General features: G+C 41.7%; 1 protein-coding gene across 1 annotated transcript in view; it reads right to left on the bottom strand.

The window, feature by feature from the left end:
• Positions 1–23,569, bottom strand: part of LOC115466372 (microtubule-associated protein 4-like) — a 107,116-nt gene that overhangs the window by 76,598 nt on the left and 6,949 nt on the right. The window contains exon 3 of the mRNA XM_030197600.1: positions 4,011–4,073. Coding sequence (XP_030053460.1) covers positions 4,011–4,073 — 63 coding nt within the window. The remainder of the gene's footprint in view (positions 1–4,010; positions 4,074–23,569) is intronic.

Genomic DNA, 23,569 nt, shown 5'->3' with positions numbered 1-23,569 from the left:
TCCCCGTTTTGTGTTTTTAGTAACATTTTCACATACTGCCAGACTTCTCTCAGTACAGCCCTTTAAGTTCACATCAGTATTGAGTTTTGGAACTTGAGAAAAGGTAGGAAAAAAATTAGCTCTGGGCTAGTTACTCAAATATGAATTGGCTTTCTCTCTCTATACTGAAATTTTTCAGCATCATGACCAAGGCCTGAATGTTTCAAAAGGAGGGTAACATAAGAACACGAGAATAGTCATAATGGGTCACACCAATGGTCCATCTAGTCCAGTATCCTGCTTCCAACAGTGGCCAATCCAGGTCACAAGTACCTGGCAGAAACCCAATTAATAGCAAAATTCCATGCTACCAATCCCAGGACAAGCAGTGGCTTTCCCACGTCTGTCTCAATAGCAGATTATGGACTTCTCCTCCAGGAATTTGTCCAAACGTTTTTAAACCCGGATATGCTAACCGCTGGTACTACACTCTGGCAAAGAGTTCCAGAGCTTAACTATTCATTGAGTGAACAAATATTTCCTCTTATTTGTTTTAAAAATGTTTCCATGTAACTTCATTGAAGTCATGAAAAATCAAACCCTTGGCAAAAATACCGATAACTAGACTGAAATGTGTGTTCCTTATTTCTTATACTCTGATCAAATGGGACGTGTTTTTGGTAGGCAGTAAGTAATGTAAAGAATTCTAACATTAAACACACATTAAAGTAAGGAAAAATCCAGGAGGACGAACTTCATTAAATAACACATTTAGTACTGTAGAATGGTAGTAACTTTTATCTTCTGGCCTTCTTGAACTTGTTATAGGCTCCCAAAGTAGATAAAAGGTCTACTGTGGCGCTACTAAGACCAGATTTTGATCTTTACGCAAGGAGAGGTAAGCCTATCCCTGTTACTGTCTGTATTAGATACAATGAATGGGTTAACACTTACTTGGCCTTCCTGAGAGTGAATTTGATTACCAAGTGGTATGGTGTGGTAGTAGTTGCTTCTTGAATCCAGAAGCCTTTAGAATCCACCTCTTTCATAGGTGAAATGGGGAGGGGTGAAGTCTTCTACATTATCTGCTTTCTTGTGGATAATCATGAATGGGCACAGTCATGGTCTCCTTAGGTACGGTTCAGAAACTAGAGAATGTGTAGCATGTGCACCCTGGGATCTTCCTCCAACAAAAATGTCTTCGCCATCTCTTACAAAATCTTGTGTTTTCTGGTGGAGACTTTCTCCTTTCTTTGAGGAAAGGCATGCGAGGGAAACCTATTGATTCTTACCTATAGCCCATCTCTGAATAGTTGCTCAGACTGATCAAACAAATGCTCTGTTGGAGAAATCCAACTGTAAGCCTGTTGACTTAGTGAAGCTTTCTCCCCTGATGCCCATATCTCTAGGCACCACTGGTTTCCAGGGTGGTCTGAACCCCTTTCTGTATCTGTGTCAATACAGTCTGTGCAACCGTCTTCACTAGAGGATGGTTCAGCATATCCTGATCATTTTATCCAGTCCCTGAAACCACGGCTGATGCTAAAGGCACCTAGAATGCAGGAACGGCGACATTCTCCTGGGTCACATGGAATACATTATTGGCCGGGACTCAGGCCCTTGAAGTCTGACGTGATCTCCCAGATCTGCTTGAGACGTTGTATTTCACTACTCCCAACATAGTGCAGTGGGATGCCTTGCTTCCATCAGGCAAGACTTAGAAACAATTAACAGACCATTATCTATCAATACACAATCTCAAAGGGGAACAAAATGTTCTCAGTGTTGATATACCACCAGTGGCTGGCATAGCAGAGCCCTTGGTGGTTGATGCCATCAATACCAATGTTGGATTCAGCTTAACTAAAGAGCTTTTCTGTGTATTTCTGATACCTATAACTAGAAGTCATCGTTTGGCAAGCAGAAGAGCTAGGAGTAGCATGACTGGGCCCTATGCTTGAAGCACAAATCATGTATTAAAAAGCCTTGCTGCACTTAGCACATTTTTTAAAACCACTAAGTTTCTTCTGCTTTTGGGATATCAGTAGAAAATTAGCCAAGGCAAAAATCAAATGACTATGGTTTAAAAAAAAAAAATGCCTGAGGCACCACTTATTGGTGTAGGCTGAGGATGCATCCAAAAACCTCAATACACCAAGAAAACAAAAAATAAACTAGGGGTTTACTAAGGAGTAGAAAGGCAGAACTGAGGTAGTCCCATGGGCTATGAACATGCAAACTCAAATTTTTATCATTTTACAGAAAAAAAAAGTGTGTCAGGTTCAACAGAAAAACTAGAATGGAGGTGGACCTGTGTGATGGTGCTGACATGGGACCTCTAGAATTTTCTGGTATACTTAAGAGTTCATACTGCTCCGGATTTACATGTGAGGACAGTCAAACTTAGTTTTTATAACCATATATTCTGAGAATTAATTTTCACTGATCAGGGATAAAAGTAGGATTTGTAAAGATGTGGTCTTCCCACTCTGCATCTATATAATAATGCACAATAGGGGTATTATTTCATCACATGGTCAGTGTTTGATTTTACCAAAGTTAGTAATACTGATCAGCTTGAGTAACTTGGTTTAGATTTACTGAAGTTTCTATTTTAAGCTTTAATGGGGGGGGGGGGGGGGGGGGGTTTATCTTTTGAACTTTCAATAAAGTGTAACAATGAAGGCGGTATAGATGGTACTGAATGTGGCCACTAGTGTTAAATGAATTCTACTGGCTGCATCTGAATATCATTGAAAGTTAAGGTGGCTCTATTGATGTTCAAAGTACTTAGGCTGTTGACTCCTTTGCACACAGTTTCTAACTTCCCAGAGACCAATGTTTGCCGCCACCATTCTGGTTCATGAGACACATGGGATGCAGTCTAACTTGCCAGGGCTTGTTTGTGAAATTCTTTGCCCAGTATAGTGAGGTTGAAACTGACATGCTCAGTTTTTTTTAAAAGGACTTAAAACTCTCCCTCAAGCACTCAAATGAGATCAGTTATGTCCATCCTGTGCATTAACTGGATGTATTGTAGTTATGTATTCTATTGTGTTTCAATGTTTTTATTATGGCATGTGTTTGATGAATCCCACTGAGAGCCAAAAATTAGGAAAATAAGTATTTTATATTAAGAGCATAGAGGGAGATGACTGAATGGAAAACAAATACTCAAGTTTATCTACACTGAAATAAGGACTGTAAATATTTTTATGAACACTGAAGTTATGAAGAATTCTATGGACTCGTGAGATTAAAAATAAAAAGGCAGGATTTCATAAGCAGTTAAGTACCTTAAAGCTGTTGAAATTAAAACCAGCTTTAAGTTTGCCAAAATTATGGATTTCACTTCCAATGCACTTGTGATGCGCTCTCAACCAGTGCTCCCCTTCAGGAAACAGCTAAAAGCATTTTTTTCAAACAGGCTTTTGATGGACTGATTTTAGTTTATGATAATTTAATAATTGTTGTTGATGATGCTGGGTGTGTTTTTGTTACGTTACTATTATTGTGAATGATTTTTGGTAACTACCCAGAATAATTCATGGTGCGGGTTATACATTTTTTAAATGAATTCCAGATAGGGAGGTGCCTAAAGCTTAGGTCTACGGGTGGTTAATGTCGGTCCTCGAGGTCCGTAACCCAGGTAGGTTTTCAGGATTCCCACAATGAATATGCATGAGATCTCATGCATACTCATTGGGGAAATTCCAAAAACCCAATTGGGTCGTGGACCTCAAGGACTGACACTGAGCATCCCTGGCATAGGTACTAGTGGTTAGGAACAAATGCACCATATTGCTGGCTGATGCTGTCCAAACACATGGAGGTCTGTCCCCTCCTACTCAGACTGAGTGCTGCCTCAGATGTACTCAATGTAACCCAATTCTGGGTTACGGCTTTACAGCTCTCGGTTGTAAATATAACTGCTCTTTATTCCACTTCCCTGATTTAATACTGAACTACTCAAATAGGAGGCTGGCAGGACAAAGAACAAATTTGGAAATGAAAGCTTTGTTAGCCGTTACCTGCTGACTTAATGGTGGAGCCTGACTTCTTGGTATCTGCAGACTTCACATCATTCTTGATGGCTGAACAAAGAAAAATAGGTAATCACATAAATGGAATAAACAGTACTGAGAAGTTTTCTGCACAATGACCAATACTTCAATTGAAAACTAGGAGCCATGATAGAATAAAAACTACCCTGTTTCCCCGAAAGTAAGACATCCCCCGAAAATAAGACCTAGTAGAGGTTTTCCTGAATTGGTAGATATAAGGCCTCCCCCGAAAGTAAGACCTAGCAAATTTTTGTTTGAAAGCAAGGCCGCCCCCGGGCCGCCCCCCACCCACCCTCCGTCGCTCCTGGAACTAACCTTAAACGCCTCCTTTCACCTTCGCAGCAGCAGGACAGACCTCTCCTTCCTTCCGTGCCCCGCCCTCGCGGATGTTACATCAGGCGAGGGCGGGACATGGCAGGAAAGAGTGGCCTGCCCTGCTGCTGCGAAGGTGAAAGGAGGCGTTTAAGGTTAGTTCCGGGAGCGACGGAGGGCGGGCGGGCCAACCCCGATCCAACCCCGATGTTTCCCCGAAAAATAAGACAGCCCCTGAAAATAAGACCTAGCGCATTTTGGGGGGCAAAAATTAATATAAGACAGTGTCTTATTTTCGGGGAAACACGGTAGCAGATGGGTTTGTCTGGCAAGCAGGTCCAAAGTACTATAATCAACATAGCCCCTGATTTTCTGCAGCAGATTATGTGGCACATTTTAATAAATTCACATATTCAATCATGTAATTTTTTAAAAAATATGTCTTCAGTATTCATATGCCAAGCTAATTTGGTGATTTATTACGGAGGAAAGGGAAATTAGTGATTGGTGAAGGGAATTTGATTTGATTACTTTATTTATTTTTTGTCTATTAGATTTTAAGCTCTTTGAGCAGGGACTGTCTTTCTTCTATGTTTGTGCAGCGCTGCGTACGCCTTGTAGCGCTATAGAAGTGATAAGTAGTAGTAGTAGTAGTCTCTTGTAACCAGAGCTAATATTGTGATGTCATAATGCCTCAGGCCACCAATAAGAGCTAACCTCATCAGTGATGTCACAATGGCTTGATTGTCCTATACTTGGCTCACTTTTATTACATAGCTCTTTGAGCAGGGACTGTCTTTCTTCTATGTTTGTGCAGCGCTGCGTATGCCTTGTAGCGCTATAGAAATGCTAAATAGTAGTAGTAGTAGTAGTAAGGGGAGGAGAGGGACAGCGAATAAGGAAAGAGGATCTCAGGCAGGCCTGTTTCTTCATGTTCAAGTGTACAGCGCTGCGTACGTCTAGTAGAACTATAGAAATGATTAGTAGTAGTAGTAGAAGGAATTCTGGAGAAGGAGAAATGACCCCCTCACTCTCCAAGAATTTTGGCTCACATTACTTTCTACATCTCCCCTTCACGCTCCACACCTTCCAATACAACCATAGTAATATAGTAAATGATGGCAGATAAAGACCTGTACGGTCCCATCCAGTCTGCCCAACAAGATAAACTCATTTTACATGGTATGTGATACTTTTTATATGTATACCTGAGTTTGATTTGTCCTTGCCTTTCTCAGGGCGTAGAAGTTTGCCCAGCTCCCGTTTTGTTTCCAATTACCGGCATCGCCACCCAATCTCCGCTAAGATTCCACGGAACTATTCCTTCTAAACAGGATTCCTTTGTGTTTATCCCACGCATGTTTGAATTCCATTACCGTTTTCATCTCCACCACTTCCTGCGGGAGGGCATTCCACATATCCACCACCCTCTCTGTGAAAAAATACTTCCTGACATTAGTCCTGAGTCTGCCCTCCCTTCAACCTCAATTCATGTCCTCTAGTTCTACCGCCTTCCCGTCTCCGGAAAAGGTTTGTTTGCGGATTAATATCTTTCAAATATTTGAACGTCTGTATCATGTCACCCCTGTTTCTCCTTTCCTCCAAGGTATACATGTTCAGGTCAGCAAGTCTCTCCTTGTACGGTTTGCAACGCAAATCCCATACCATGTTCGTAGTTTTTCTTTGCACCGCTTCCAGTCTTTACATCTTTAGCAAGATACGGCCTCCAAAACTGAACACAATACTCCAAGTGGGGCCTCACCAACGACTTGTAGAGTCCTCCTTTCTTCTGCTGGTTATGCCGCTTTCTACGCAGCCTAGCATCCTTCTGGCCACGGCCGTTGCCTTGTCGCATTGTTTCTTCAACTTCAGATCCTAAGACACCAACACCCCAAGGTCTCTCTCCTGAGTCGAGCTTACTAATCTCTCCCCTCCTATCCGGCATCTCTCTTTTGGGTTTCCACACCCCAAGTGCATCACTCTACACTTTTTGGCATTAAATTTTAACTCAACTGATTAACTATAGGGATTATTTTAGAACAACCAGAGTCAGTATTAATACATAGCTGCTAAAGACTCCAGAACATATGAAAAACTCTTTTACTTTTATTCACAATAAATATCAATTATTCATACAAACCTACATACCCTGTAATGCCTCACTCAGACATTCACACACTTCTACCCTCCATCCATATACATAACAATAGTATACAACTATAAATGCCTCTTACAAAGATGATACAGCTCATCATAAATCAATACAATGTGCATATGTCAATTTGAAACTCATCGATTAACCAATGAGCTCATCATAAATGCTGGTTCTATGAATATTTAGAAACCTGCGTACAGTCTGTATCCATTGTCCTTTGTATAGCTGAAACAGCTTTATAAAAGTTGTACCATATACATAAGTGAATTGGAATATTCCTCCAACCACAACGATGTTTCTTATGGAAGACAAATGTCACTGGGAATATCCAAAACCCACAAATTGAGGAGGCTGGAAACGTGTGTCCAAGTTTGAAAACATCAAATCGCCGGTTCCCCGATGCTGATCGGCATTTCGTTTCCTTCCTCAGGAGGAACCAAAGCTGTAACAACATTAGTAATCATCACCTTCTACATACTTTTATATATTCAAATCTAATGGTTCAAACAAGCGTTTTAAATAGCACTTACTAATAATACTACATCAGGCTGCACACCGAGTGGTAATCGGCCGGACTTCCGCCCCGGAATCGCACCACCGGAATCTGTTGCACGTCACCCACAACGGCACATGAATTAAATACCCTTGGGCTCATTAAACAAACGTACATGTCAATAATTACATCACACCCACTCGACCTCCAAATTGAGGCCATGCGGTGTTACTGTCCCCCATGTGTAAATGTATCGCTGCTCCAATAGTAGTAAACGAGCACTAATGTCTCCACTTCTATTGGTAGGTACAATCTGCGATAATACTGCACATTGAAGCTGTTCAATAGTGTGATTATGACGCTGCCAGTGAGACACCAGCGGATTCTCCTTTTTACCTAACCTTAAATTACTGACATGTTCTGCCAGTCGATTCTTTAATTGTCTCTTTGTATGACCTATATAATATAGTGCACACGGGCACCAAATGCAATACACCACACACTCGCTAACACATGTGGTGTTTTGCCTTAAAAAGAATTATCACTATGTGGAATGTCAATCACGCTAGTGTCCACAGAATAGCGACAATACACACATTTACCACACGGGGAATGTCTACCTACACTATTCTGTCGTTTGGAACGTTTGAGCAATTCCCCTATGTTGGCCTGTCGTGCATACGCTACTTTGGGGCGTTCCCTGAACTCTGGATGAACAGACAGAACATGCCAGTATCTGTGGATGATGGAAGAAATGCCCACTGCTCTATGTGAAAATGGAATAACGCATGCCATTGTGTTTCTGGAGGAGACCTGACCTGAATAAAACAACCAAGGACGATAGGCATATAGCGCCCTCTTATAAGCGCTCCGTATAACCTGCTTCGGATATCCGCGCTCTATAAATCTACCACTCATCTCCCGAGCTTGAACTCTAAATTCATTAACTGAAGAACATAGACGGCGTAACCTCAAAAATTGGCCCACAGGAACACCCCTCCTCAGAGCTTTATGGTGGAAGCTCTGATAATGTAGAAGGGTGTTCCTATCGGTCGGCTTGCGATAGATAGTCGTGGCAAATCCACCATCCAATGCTCTAATGATCTTAATATCCAAAAACTCAAGCTCATGGGTATCCCTTCTAGAGGTAAATTTGATATTGACATCGACACCATTAAGACTTTCGATAAAGGCATTAAGAGCGCTAAGAGGGCCACGCCAAAACAAAATAACATCGTCAATGTACCTTTTCCACATAACAACATGGCGGTACCAACTTGAAGTGTAAACATAAGTGCTTTCATATTGAGTCATGTATAGACAGGCCAGGGAAGGTGCGACTGTAGCTCCCATCGCAACTCCCCGGGTCTGTACATAAAACTGATCTTTAAATTGAAAATAATTATGCCCAATCACCAAGGTTAACAGTGTTTTTAACACTTCAATTTTGGGCAAAGGCAATTGTAGAGCAATCAAATGGTCAACTGCTAACTGTATAGCTTGTGCTTGCGGAATATTAGTGTATAAGGCGACGACATCCAACCCTACCATGTAAAACTCCTCGCCGCAGCAAGGGTCCATCTGATCTAATATCTGAATAAAATGCATGGAATCACGAACGTAAGATGTAGCTCTTTTAACCATAGGGTTAAGCAGTTTATCAATATACTTGGATATAGGTTCCAATACCGAGTCTCGTGTGGAGACTATTGGACGACCAGGTGGATCCACGAGAGATTTATGGACTTTAGGGACAAAATATATATATGGTACTTTTGGACTGGGGTGACATAAATATTTCTGATCGGTCTTAGTAAGTACCCCATTCGACACAGCCTCAGCAACACATGTTTCTATTTGGTCCTGCAACCATTTAGTAGGATCATGATCAATAGGAGTATATTGAACATAGACGGCGTAACCTCTTAGTAAGTACCCCATTCGACACAGCCTCAGCAACACATGTTTCTATTTGGTCCTGCAACCATTTAGTAGGATCATGATCAATAGGAGTATATTGAACATAGACGGCGTAACCTCTTAGTAAGTACCCCATTCGACACAGCCTCAGCAACACATGTTTCTATTTGGTCCTGCAACCATTTAGTAGGATCATGATCAATAGGAGTATATTGAACATAGACGGCGTAACCTCTTAGTAAGTACCCCATTCGACACAGCCTCAGCAACACATGTTTCTATTTGGTCCTGCAACCATTTAGTAGGATCATGATCAATAGGAGTATATTGATCATGATCCTACTAAATGGTTGCAGGACCAAATAGAAACATGTGTTGCTGAGGCTGTGTCGAATGGGGTACTTACTAAGACCGATCAGAATATTTATGTCACCCCAGTCCAAAAGTACCATATATATTTTGTCCCTAAAGTCCATAAATCTCTCGTGGATCCACCTGGTCGTCCAATAGTCTCCACACGAGACTCGGTATTGGAACCTATATCCAAGTATATTGATAAACTGCTTAACCCTATGGTTAAAAGAGCTACATCTTACGTTCGTGATTCCATGCATTTTATTCAGATATTAGATCAGATGGACCCTTGCTGCGGCGAGGAGTTTTACATGGTAGGGTTGGATGTCGTCGCCTTATACACTAATATTCCGCAAGCACAAGCTATACAGTTAGCAGTTGACCATTTGATTGCTCTACAATTGCCTTTGCCCAAAATTGAAGTGTTAAAAACACTGTTAACCTTGGTGATTGGGCATAATTATTTTCAATTTAATGATCAGTTTTATGTACAGACCCGGGGAGTTGCGATGGGAGCTACAGTCGCACCTTCCCTGGCCTGTCTATACATGACTCAATATGAAAGCACTTATGTTACACTTCAAGTTGGTACCGCCATGTTGTTATGTGGAAAAGGTACATTGACGATGTTATTTTGTTTTGGCGTGGCCCTCTTAGCGCTCTTAATGCCTTTATCGAAAGTCTTAATGGTGTCGATGTCAATATCAAATTTACCTCTAGAAGGGATACCCATGAGCTTGATTTTTTGGATATTAAGATCATTAGAGCATTGGATGGTGGATTTGCCACGACTATCTATCGCAAGCCGACCGATAGGAACACCCTTCTACATTATCAGAGCTTCCACCATAAAGCTCTGAGGAGGGGTGTTCCTGTGGGCCAATTTTTGAGGTTACGCCGTCTATGTTCTTCAGTTAATGAATTTAGAGTTCAAGCTCGGGAGATGAGTGGTAGATTTATAGAGCGCGGATATCCGAAGCAGGTTATACGGAGCGCTTATAAGAGGGCGCTATATGCCTATCGTCCTTGGTTGTTTTATTCAGGTCAGGTCTCCTCCAGAAACACAATGGCATGCGTTATTCCATTTTCACATAGAGCAGTGGGCATCTCTTCCATCATCCACAGATACTGGCATGTTCTGTCTGTTCATCCAGAGTTCAGGGAACGCCCCAAAGTAGCGTATGCACGACAGGCCAACATAGGGGAATTGCTCAAACGTTCCAAACGACAGAATAGTGTAGGTAGACATTCCCCGTGTGGTAAATGTGTGTATTGTCGCTATTCTGTGGACACTAGCGTGATTGACATTCCACATAGTGATAATTCTTTTTAAGGCAAAACACCACATGTGTTAGCGAGTGTGTGGTGTATTGCATTTGGTGCCCGTGTGCACTATATTATATAGGTCATACAAAGAGACAATTAAAGAATCGACTGGCAGAACATGTCAGTAATTTAAGGTTAGGTAAAAAGGAGAATCCGCTGGTGTCTCACTGGCAGCGTCATAATCACACTATTGAACAGCTTCAATGTGCAGTATTATCGCAGATTGTACCTACCAATAGAAGTGGAGACATTAGTGCTCGTTTACTACTATTGGAGCAGCGATACATTTACACATGGGGGACAGTAACACCGCATGGCCTCAATTTGGAGGTCGAGTGGGTGTGATGTAATTATTGACGTGTACGTTTGTTTAATGAGCCCAAGGGTATTTAATTCATGTGCCGTTGTGGGTGACGTGCAACAGTTTCCGGTGGTGCGATTCCGGGGCGGAAGGTCCGGCCGATTACCACTCGGTGTGCAGCCTGATGTAGTATATTAGTAAGTGCTATTTAAAACGCTTGTTTGAACCATTAGATTTGAATATATAAAAGTATGTAGAAGGTGATGATTACTAATGTTGTTACAGCTTTGTTCCTCCTGAGGAAGGAAACGAAATGCCGATCAGCATCGGGGAACCGGCGATTTGATGTTTTCAAACTTGGACACACGTTTCCAGCCTCCTCAATTTGTGGGTTTTGGATATTCCCAGTGACATTTGTCTTCCATAAGAAACATCGTTGTGGTTGGAGGAATATTCCAATTCACTTATGTATATGGTACAACTTTTATAAAGCTGTTTCAGCTATACAAAGGACAATGGATACAGACTGTACGCAGGTTTCTAAAGATTCATAGAACCAGCGTTTATGATGAGCTCATTGGTTAATCGATGAGTTTCAAATTGACATATGCACATTGTATTGATTTATGATGAGCTGTATCATCTTTGTAAGAGGCATTTATAGTTGTATACTATTGTTATGTATATGGATGGAGGGTAGAAGTGTGTGAATGTCTGAGTGAGGCATTACAGGGTATGTAGGTTTGTATGAATAATTGATATTTATTGTGAATAATTAAATTTTAACTGCCAGACCCCTTGACCATTCTTCTAACGTTCGGAGATCCCTTCTCATCATTTCTACTCCCTCCAGGGTAATCCACTCTATTGGCTATTTCGTGTCATCCGCAAAAAGGCACACCTTTCCTTCCAACCCTTCAGCAATACTCCTCACAATATATTAAACAGAATAGGCCCTAGCACCGACCCCTGAGGAACTCCACTGCTCACCTTCCTTTCCTCCGAGCGGATTCCATTTACCACCACCCTCTGCCACCTGTCGGTCAACCAGTTTCTTATCCAGTTCACCACTTTCGGTCCTAAGTTCAACCCTTTCAGCTTATGCACGAGTCTTCTGTGGGGGACCGTATCAAAGGCTTTGCTGAAGACCAAGTAGATTACATCTAGCGCACGTCCATCATCCAGTTTTTTGGTCACCCAGTCAAAAAAAGAGTCAAGATTCGTTTGGCAGGATTTTCCTTTGGCAAAGCCATGTTGCCTCACGTCCTGTAACCCGTCGGTTTCTAGAAAGTTAACTAGCCTTTCTTTCAGCAGCAACTTCCTACCACCAACGTGAAACTTACCGGTCTGTAGTTTACCACTTCTTCCCCATCTCCACTTTTGTGAAGAGGGACCACATCCGCTCGTCTCCAATCTCGCGGAACCTCTCCCGTATTTAAAGATCTATTAAATAAATCTTTAAGAGGTCCCTCCAGGACCTCTCTGAGCTCCTTCAGTATCCTGGGATGTATCCCATCCAGCTCCATAGCTTTGTTCACCTTCAGATTCTCCAGCTGTTTATAAACTCTTTCTTCCGTAAACGGCGCAGTATCCACTCCATTCTCAGAAGTTCCCTCGGCAGCCAACCGCAATCCTTCTCCATGGCCCCTCACTGACCCAGGTGAATCCCTATCCATCAGCTTCTTAAACTTTGTTTTTGTGGTCACTTCTACTTGGCTTCCATTAGTATTCCTTTTTCCAGGCAGGGATGAGTACAACAAAACAAAACAAAAAAAAAAGGACAGATCTGCAAAATTTTGCCTGCCTGGGGAGCAGCCAGACCTGGTGCGAAGCAGGCATGTTGTCTGCGTCAATCCAATCAGCACCAGGGATGCCCGCAAAACAACCTGTGAGCGGCAGGGTCGATTTTTCCCCATATATGGGAGAGATCAAATGAGACCGAATGCTGGTTAAAAGATATTAAAGCTGAGACTAAGCATTTGAGCAGATCTGGCTTCTCTGGGCTCCGGATTTATGCTCTGATATTGCAAAGCTCAGGAATCGCATAGAAGTGGAGCAGAGAACTCAAGAACATGCAGACTTGCTCACTACACTAGAAAAACAGCACAGTGATTATGAACAGCAACATCTAGAGCTTTTTGATAAGCTTGGACACCTGGAAAACAGGAGTAGGAGAAATAATTTGAGATTTCAGGGTATTCCTGAAGGCCACTATTCATACAAACATCCAGGGAGTCTGATTTGCCAGTGTTAAGATCACTTGGATAGTGGGATGTAGAAGAGATGCATGAAGTACATAAGATTAGCCTATTTCTGATAGCCTCAAAATTTTAGGTGTTACAATTGATCGCCATCTTACACTTGAGAGCCAAGTTAACTCCATTATAAAGAAGATGTTTCATTCTATGTAGAAACTTAAACGTCTAAGACCTTACTTTGAGGGAAACATTCCGTAACTTGACACAATCAATGGTTCTGAGCCATGCAGATCACTGCAATAGAATATATGCAGGATGTAAAGAACAGCTCATGAAGAAACTCCACAGCCCAAAACACAGCTGCCAGGCTGATATTCGGCAAAACACGATTCGATAGTGCCAAACCTCTCTGAGTAAAACAGAATTGGCTCCTAATCAAGGAATGCATTACCTTCAAATTTGCTCTTTGGTCCGCAAGATTATTTACGGTGAAACTCCAGGATACATGGTTGACTTGATAGATCTTTCGACCAGAAACAGAACTAGTACATCACATCAGGGGCGTAGCCAGACTTCAGCAGGAGGGGGGTCCAGAGCACGAGGTGAGGGGGGCACATTTTAGCACCGGCACCGCCAATCCCCTCCCGCCATTGCCGACCGCCACCACCACCTTTGCCCCCCCCCCGCCGCCGACCCTCTTGACCTCCCCTCCCGCTGCCGCCTACCTTTGCTGGCAGGAGACCCTAACCCCCGCCAGCCGAAGTCCTCTTCTTCTGGCGCAAGGCTTCGTTCTGTTTCTGAGTGACATCCTGCACGTTGAGGGTCCCCTGCCAGCAAAGGTAGGCGGCGGCGGGAGGGGGGTCAAGAGGGTCATCGGCAGGGGGGTCCAGGGCCAAATCTACAGAGGCCCAGGCCCCCATGGCCCCACATAGCTACGCCACTGCATCATGTACCTATTTGAACCTCCACTATCCGAGCTGCTTAGGACTCAGATATAACAACCTATGCATCCAATTTCTCCTATTTAGGCACACAAATGTGGAATGCACTACCAAAGACTGTGAAAACAATTTATGACCATCTTAACTTCAGGAGATCATTAAAGACTTACCTGTTTTGCAAGGCCTATCTTACTGACCCTACTTAAATGTTTCAACTCTGCAACACAACATAACCTTAGATCATATTGGACATTATATATTCCTTATTATCGTTGACCCTTAATGTACCTTATACCCTAACCTTACCCCTATTTTAATCTATATTTTTATTACCCCTACCGGACTTGGCGTTCGCCTTTACGGTATTTTGTAAGCCACACTGAGCCTGCTAATGGGTGGGAAAATGTGGGATACAAATGTTACAAATAAATAATTTTCGTCACCCTTCTCTGTACCTTTTCTAATTTCACTATATCTTTTTTTGAGGTGCGGCGACCAGAATTGAACACAATATTTGAGGTGCGGTCACACCATGGAGCTATACAAAGGCATTATAACGTCCTCATTTTTGTTTTCCATTCCTTTCCTAATAATACTTAACATTCTATTTGCTTTCTTAGCGGTAGTAGCACACTCAGCAGGTTTCAATGTATCATCAACGATGACACCTAGATCCCCCTTTCTTGGTCTGTGACTCCTAACGTGAAACCTTGCATGACGTAGCTATAATTCGGGTTCCTCTGCCATTTAGACACCAAATCTCCCAGTCTCGTAAGGTCCACTTGTAATTTTTCACAATCCTCCCGCGATTTAATGACTTTGAATAACTTTGTGTCATCAGCAAATTTAATTACCTCACTAGTTACTCCCATCTCTAGGCCATTTAAATACTTAAAAAGCAGCGGTCCCAGCACAGACCCCTGGGGAACTCCACTAACTACCCTTCTCTGACCATTTAACCAGTTTTTAATCCATAATAGAACATTACCTCCTATCCCATGACTCTCCAATTTCCTCTGGAGTCTTTCATGAGGTACTTTGTCAGACGCCTTCTGAAAATCCAAATACACAATATCAACCAGCTCACCTTTATCTACATGTTTGTTCACCCCTTCAAAGAAATGTAGTAGATTGGTGAGGCAAGATTTCCCTTCATTAAATCCATGTTGACTTTGTCTCATTAATCCATACTTTTGAATATGCTCTGTAATTTTGTTCTTTATAATAGTCTCTACCATTTTGCCCGGCACAGACGTCAGACTCACCGGTCTATAATTTCCCAGATCGAAGCTCCACTCCAGCTCTTCCAAATTTGTCAAACCATGATCAGGGCACAGACCTAGAAATCAGCCCAATACTGGTCTTGTTCTCCAACTTCTGAAGCCAAATCTGTACAGCCACGATCAGGGCACAGACCTAGAAATCAGCCCAATACTGGTCTTGTTCTCCAACTTCTGAAGCCAAATCTGTACAGCCACGATCAGGGCACAGACCTAGAAATCAGCCCAATACTGGTCTTGTTCTCCAACTTCTGAAGCCAAATCTGTACAGCCACGATCAGGGCACAGATTGCATAAATCTGCCCAGCACTAGCTTTGCTTTCCAATTATTGGTGTTGCCATCTGATCACCATTAAGCTTCTTTGGATCAATTCCTTTGTGTTTATCCCATGCATTTTTGAATTGCATTACTATTTTCATCTCCACCACCTTCTGTGGGAGGGCATTCCAGGTATCTACCACCCTCTCGGTGAAAAAGCACTTCCTGACATTATTTCTGAGTTGGTCCCCCTGCAACCTCAATTCATGTTTAGTTCTACCACCTTCCCGTCTCTGGAAAAGGTATGTTTGTAGATTAATACCTTTCAAATATTGGTGAGTCATGAGGCTATGTTAACTTCATGTGAAATGAGTCACCAGCTGATGTTTCAAGGAAGGCCAAGGGATTATACAGAGTGAAAACATCTGACTGTGGAAATGTTATATATTGAATGCCATTCTGATTATTGAAGCTTTGGGATAGATTATCGGAAATGAGTATCTTGTTGGGCAGACTGGATGGATCATGCAGGTCTATTTACTGTCACCTACTATGTTACTATAAAAAGCCTACATTTATATTCAGGAGATGCAATTAAATCACAAGATCATGTTCTACAGAGTAAAGAATATCCCCAGTGGTGTGCTGGAGCCGGCTCGCAAGAGCCGCTTGTTAAATTTTGACAGCTCTTGCGAGCCGGTTGTTGTAGGGGGCGAGCCTGCTCCACTGCACGAAGTAAGCATGGCAGGAGGGCGCCATGCTTACCTCCCCTCCCGCTTCATCCATGTGTAGCGATGTCCTTCGCCCCCCATCCTCCTCTGCGCCGCTCCCATCCGTCCGTTTCAATTACCTGCCTCGAGCGCCGCATTATCTAAAGCCTGCCTGCTGCCCGTCTCCAGCTGCCTGCCTTCCCTGCTTGCTTCTCAGGAAGTTGGTTCGCGTCCTTAGTCCCGCCGTGGGAAAAGGAAATGACGTCAGAAGGCGGGACTAAGGTGCGAACCAACTCCTGAGAAGCAAGCAGGGAAGGCAGGCAGCTGGAGACGGGCAGCAGGCAGGCTTTAGATAATGCAGGCGCTTCGAGGCAGGTAATTGAAACGGATGGATGGGAGCGGCAGGGGAGGATGGGGGGGCGAAGGACATCGCTAGACCTGGATGGGAGCGGGAGGGCAGGGGAGGGAGGAGAACTGCTGGGCATGGATGGGCAGAGGGCGGCAGGGGAGAGAATTGCTGGGCATGGGTGGGCAGAGGGGGCAGGGGAGAGAAGAGAATTGCTGGGCATGGGTGGGCAGAGGGGGCAGGGGAGAGAAGAGAATTGCTGGGTATGGATGGATAGAGAGGGGCAGGGGAGAGAGGAGAGTTTCAGGACATGGATGGCGGGGAGAGCAAGAGAAATTCTGGTCATGGAGGGAAGATAGAGGAAGGAGATTAGATGACGGAAAAGGAAGTGAGGAGAGAAACTGCACATGGATGGAGAAAATAGGCAGAAGCAGGATCCACTGTACAGTCAAGTATGCGGAGGACCAGAAATGAAGAAGAAAGGAGGAAAGAAAGAAATAAATGGAAAAGAAGCCCTGAAACGAGTAAGGGAACAGATAGAGAGCAGCAGAATCAGATACTGGACCTGCATGATCAGAGAGAAACAAAGTCACCAGACAACAAAGGTAGAAAAAAAATAATTTTATTTTCATTATAGTGTTTGGAATATGTCCACTTTGAGAATCATGTGCTGAAACGTTAAAAGTTTATGTTTATTTACTTATTTATGGCATTTTATCCATATTAAACATGAATTAGATTGGAACCTGGGATCATTTAATTTTTTTTTCCTGGAGAGTAATGTGTTGGCCACTGCCCCCCCTCCCCCCGGGGTATAGCCAGCTCTGCAATTTGTTTTGGGGGGGGGGGAGGCGCAGAGGTGGGTGGGGGGGCGCAGTGGTGGACGGGGGAGAGAGCCTGTTAAAAATTTACCAGCACACCACTGAATATCCCTATGTGGTTTTGGCAGCTAATGAGTTAGAGCCTCTAAGGGGGTGGGGGGGGGGGGGGGAGATATTAGTCTCAGACCAGCATTTGACTGACAATGTCCTCAGGGATGGTGAAAGGGTGCTTTATACTGTTTTACATGGTGCTTGTCAGGACTGTGCTGCTCTGGCTTGTTTGCATGCCTTGAATTATAGCAGAGAAGGGGAAAGGGGATGGGACTTGATATGCCGCCTTTCTGTAGTTACAGTCAAAGCGGTATACATATTATATACAGGTACTTATTTTGTACCTGGGGCAATGGAGGGTAAGTGATTTGCCCAGAGTTACAAGGAGCTGCAGTGGGAATCAAACCCAGTTCACCAGGATCGAAGCCAGCTGCACTAACCACTAGGCTACTCTTCCACTCCGACCAGAAGGTTGCTGGGCTTGTATATGCTGTTGTAGTGCAGATTACTTTCCCCATGTTTTCTTATAAGTGCGAAAGTCATTACTTAGTTCAAATGCTCAGCTCGGGACAATTTTTTTAAAGAGCTATTGGGACAAATTATGAGGTATTTGAGACCCAATAACTACAAGAGGAGAGTATTATACATAGAAACAGTCTTTTGAAGTCATTTAACCTGACAGATGTTCAAGAATAAGACATGAGAATAAGTGAGTCTATACTTTCTCACCCACACGAGTCCTACAGCTGAATTGATATCCTAATCAACTGGTCTTGTGTACAGAAAGAAGTAATGGAAAATTTCCCAGTTTACATAATCTGACCATGATCCAATGTACATAAAATTGGAAATGGGGCATACGGTGGTGGAGTTACATTCTTGGAATTAAATGAATCATTGCTGGAAGATTGAAAATTGCATACAGAACAGGCAGAGCAGTAAGGTAAAAAGGATGAATTCTCTCTTTTTTAATTGAATTTTAATTTATAAATCACATACAAACCATGCAGTGATTTTAAAAACAATTAGCAAACAGGCAAACAGGAAACAAAATCTATCCAACAAGATTATTTTATGACATTTTATATCCTTTATTAGCTGAAGTAAAACTCAGGTTCAATGTGGCTTACATAACAATTAGAAAAGCATGAATATGTTCAAAATATATTAAAGTAAAATACATCATATAATGTTAGACCAGTAGAACTTGAGTTAGGAACAGATGTAATTAAATACTTGGTCATTTAAACTAGCTAATTGAAATATGGAGGAAAAAGGTAAAGAGCTAGGATTAATTGGGATAGACAGGAGTAGTGGGAGGTGGGATGAGCTAAAATTAATGCCATGAGTTTATTTGAAAGGAGTGCTTATTTCCTTAAAGGCTAGACTGAAGTGACTTTTCAAAAGACTTTGGAACAACAAATAACGGTGCATTTGATGGTTTTAGGTAAGGAGTTCCAAACTATAGTGCCTTGATATAAAAAGTTAGCAGTATGGATTGTTTTGTAGGCTACTTTCTTATAATTTGAGAAATGTAGGATAAGATATTTTCTAGATGACTTAGAGGCATTACGAGAGGGTAATTCAATGAGGTTGCTCATGTATATTGGGGCCGAACCATACAAAATTTTGTGAAGGTACATAGATTGAATGATATTTTATCTTTTACTGGCAGCCAAAGCAAATCGAACAGAGAGGGAGTTGCTTTTTAGTGAAGCGCGGTAGTCTGAATATGATACTACAAAAAACAGAAGAAACCAGTCTTTGCAAGAAAAACAACAGAAAGCAAAACAGCGAAGATGAAACAGGAACAAAAATAAAAAAAAATAGGAAACAAAATTACGTAGAAAAACATTAAAAATAATCATAAAATATGTATTAAAAAATATAAATACATAAAAAATACATAAAAGACACTGGTTGTAAAAATTAAAAAATAATAAACTTTATTAGCCAAAGGATAGCAAGGGAGAAAGGGCCTCGACACAGCTGTGTTTCGGCCATACAGGCCTGCGTCAGGAGTCTTCTCACCATATGCTGATTACTAATTCTAGCAAATTGTGGAAGGAATGCGTCTCTCTCTTTTTTGATACTGTAGCTGCTAAATCATACTCAAAACAAATCGAGCGGAAAAGATCGGAGCAGCGTTTCATATTTCATAGACATGAGACGCTGCTCTGATCTTTTCCGTTCAACTTTGTTTTGAGTATGATTTAGCGCTACAGTATCAAAAAAGAGACACACATATTCCTTCCACAATTGGATAGAATTAGTAATCAGCATACGGTGAGAAGACTCCTGACACAGGCCTGTATGGCCGAAACACAGCTGTGTCGAGTCCGTTCTCCCTGCTATCCTTTGGCTAATAAAGCTTATTATTTTTTAATTTTTACAACCAAAATGTCGTCTTTATGTATTTTTTATTTTTTTATGTATTTATATTTTTAAATACATATTTTATGATTATTTTTAAAATTTGATGTTTTTCTACATAATTTTGTTTCCTATTTTTGTTCCTGTTAGTCATCTTCGCTGTTTTGCTTTCGGTCTGAATATGAGACGTGTGGCAGTGTTTTGAGCAGTTCAGTTTTTTTTTTTAAGGAGATCCCTTCTAAGTCATGCGTACAGTTGCAGTAATCAAATTTTGTTAGGACTAGGGATTGAACTAGGGTACAGAAGGCTGACTTTGCAAAAAAATGGTCTTAGTCTCCTCAATTTCCATAATGAATTGAAGACACTTGAGACCACTAAAATTTGGTTAGCTAGAGTGAGGAATTGGCCAATTGTGACTGCTAAGATTTGAAGACACTCGAGACCACTAAAATTTGGTTAGCTAGAGTGAGGAATTGGCCAATTGTGACTGCTAAGATTTTCATAGTTGAGTCAAGGGGATATGTGATGTTCTCAATGGTAAATGACTTAAGATTTATAATATGATGAGCCTGCAAATAGGTGGGAAAATGTGGGATACAAATGCAACAAATAAAATTAGTAACTATTAAGAATTTAGCTTTATCGGTGTTGAGTTTTATTTGAAATTGGATGCCCAAGATTCCATTAGAGACACACCTAACCGTATATAAGTAATTTCACTTATTTCTTTAGTGAATGGAATATAGATGGTAACTGTCTTTATAAACGAATGTTGGGAGACCATTTTTATCTAGTAAATTGCCTAATGAAATCAACATGATGTTAAATAGGATGGAGGACAACGGAGAGCCCTGGGAAACTCCACAAACTGAGGACCATGCTGATGAAATTGTAGCCTGATTGTATGATCTAGACCTTAGGAAACCTGAGAACCATTTTAACACAGCTCCACAGATTCCATAATGGTCAAGAATGTTTAGAAGGATATTATGATCAACAGTATTAAAAGCACTGGACATATCAAACTGGAGTATTAATATTTTATTACCAAAGCTAAACTTCTCATCTAAATTTAGCTAGGAGGGTGGTGAGAACAGTTTCAGTACTGTGAGGAGGTCGAAAACCGGAATGTGAGCTATGTAAAATGGACTGAAGTTGGAGATAGTCCATTAGTTGGTGAGTGACTAACCCCTCCATTACCTTTACCAATAATGGGATTTAAGCCACTGATTTGTAGTTAGAGAATACACTTAGGCTAGTTTGGGTATTCTTCAGTATGAGAGTCAAAATAATGTTTGTACCAATGGTTCAACACTCAAAGGATAAGAGAGTATATAATAATGGCGAAACTTTGGCACAGTGGGTGTGACTGACTTTGTTTGCATGTTTTTGTGTCTATCACCAATCCACAAGCTAAATGTTTTTGGAAATGATCCATTAAGAACTTCCTGTGGAGTTTTTAGCAAGAGCTAAAAGTTTTCTTGTGCGATGAAGAAAGTTGGATCCATTAATAATCTTCTTACCCTGTTAACACATAAAGGGTGGAGGTTGGGTTACAGAGGGCTTTTCCCTTTCTCATATTTTGCACTCCACAGGAATAGTATAGTATATTAAGTACTTTGCAGTTATACAAGAGAGGGGCTGTTGTATATCAGAGTCAAAATAATGTTGCCATTTTGAGGGGGGAATAGGCCCTGATATATTAAAGTTATGTTTGAGTGCAAATAGCTTATGAGTAAATCAGGGGTTGATCTGAGAAGGTAACTAAGGCAGTTATCAAGTAGGTATTATGATTTAGCGCATTTGTGAAGAGTGCATCTGACTTGATCAATTGTAAAAGGGTGAAAGGCCGACCAGATTCTGTCTGCTTGGGAGCATAGTGGTGAAGGATCATGTAGATTAAGAAAATGATCTAATAAGTACATTCATCCACAACTTAAGGAAAACTAGATCCAAGCCTCAGGAAATAGAACAAAATATTATAAGACTCAATCTTAATGAAGGGAAAGGGGAAAGGGTCTTGATATACCGCCTTGCTGAGGTTTTTGTAACTACATTCAAAGCGGTTTACATATATTCAGGTACTTATTTTGTACCAGGGGCAATGGAGGGTTAAGTGACTTGCCCAGAGTCACAAAGGAGCTGCAGTGGGAATCGAACTCAGTTCCCCGGGATCAAAGTCCACTGCACTAACCACTAGGCTACTCCTCTACTATGTTACTATGAAAGGTATTAATTCCGCAAATGAACCTTTTCCGGAGACGGGAAGGCAGTAGAACTAGAGGACATGAATTGAGGTTGGAAGGGGGGCAGACTCAGGACTAATGTCAGGAAGTATTTTTTCACGGCGAGGGTGGTAGATATGTGGAATGCCCTCCCGCGGGAGGTGGTGGAGATGAAAACGGTAATGGAATTCAAACATGCTTGGGATAAACACAAAAGAATCCTGTTTAGAAGGAACGGTTCGGTGGAATCTTAGTGGAGATGGGTGGTGACGCTGGTAATTGGGAAACAAAATGGGAGCTGGGCAGATTTCTATGGTCTACACCCTGATCGTGACTGGATAGGAATGGGCTGGAGTGTAAATTTTAAGGGGCTTCGATGTTAGCTTCAGAACTTAGTACAGAACAGTACTGGGCAGACTTCGACAGTCTGTGCCCTGAGAAAGGCAAGGCCAAATCAAACTTGGGTATACATATAAATAGATAGGAATGGGCTGGAGTGTAAATTTTAAGGGGCTTCGATGTTAGCTTCAGAACTTAGTACAAGAACAGTACTGGGCAGACTTCAACAGTCTGTGCCCTGAGAAAGGCAAGGCCAAATCAAACTTGGGTATACATATAAAGTATCACATACCATGTAAAATGAGTTTATCTTGTTGGGCAGACTGGATGGACCATACAGGGTCGTTATCTGCTGTCATTACTATGCTACTATGTAAACCCACCTTTATAGTGATTTTCCCCTGGGGACATGAACTTTTACTTACTCCTTAGCTTGAAGTATCAATTGTTGGGGATCAAATAATTCTTACTCTCAAAAAACTATAATACAATTACAGGAAAATGTAGAAGAAAAGATGCCCCTAATGCCAAAGTCCTAGGTTTCAAAGCCAAGAACTCCTGGGGTCTTTGAGAGTTCTTCAACAAATCAGGAAAGAGAGATCTTTTTGAGCCCAAAAACTGTTCCTCCATATATCTGAAGACGAAAAACATTACTGCGATCAAATTCAAAGGCTAAGTAACAATCAACATTCTCTGGGTGATGACTTCTACAGAAGATTCCAGAATATCAGTTAGATTCATTGCAGCTCCTTTAACCTGAGTGGCCTTCTCATCCAAATTCCTCCTATGGAGAAATATTGGGGCTCTTTCGGTGGAAGTGACTCTAATGATATATTATCGCCATAAGATTTTTTAAAAACATATCAATTGAGGCCATCAAAGGCGATTTTGGAAAATTAAGAAGTCTCAAATTGCAACATCTAAACTGATTTTTCCAGATACTCCAATCTGCGGTGCTTATAGGACTTATTTTTAACTAATGCAATAGTCACCTTCCGCATTTGCTGCACATTATTCCCCAGAGAATTCAACTTGGTCCCCTGTTGGTCTTGGCCTAACTTCTCTGAATTAGCTACAACTTCAGAAAGAGTGGTCAAATCTGAAACAAAATTTCCAGAAAGC

The sequence above is a fragment of the Microcaecilia unicolor genome, chromosome 1, assembly GCF_901765095.1.
Source record: "Microcaecilia unicolor chromosome 1, aMicUni1.1, whole genome shotgun sequence".
Lineage (NCBI taxonomy): Eukaryota > Metazoa > Chordata > Amphibia > Gymnophiona > Siphonopidae > Microcaecilia > Microcaecilia unicolor.
This window is presented reverse-complemented; position numbering and strand designations above follow the sequence as displayed.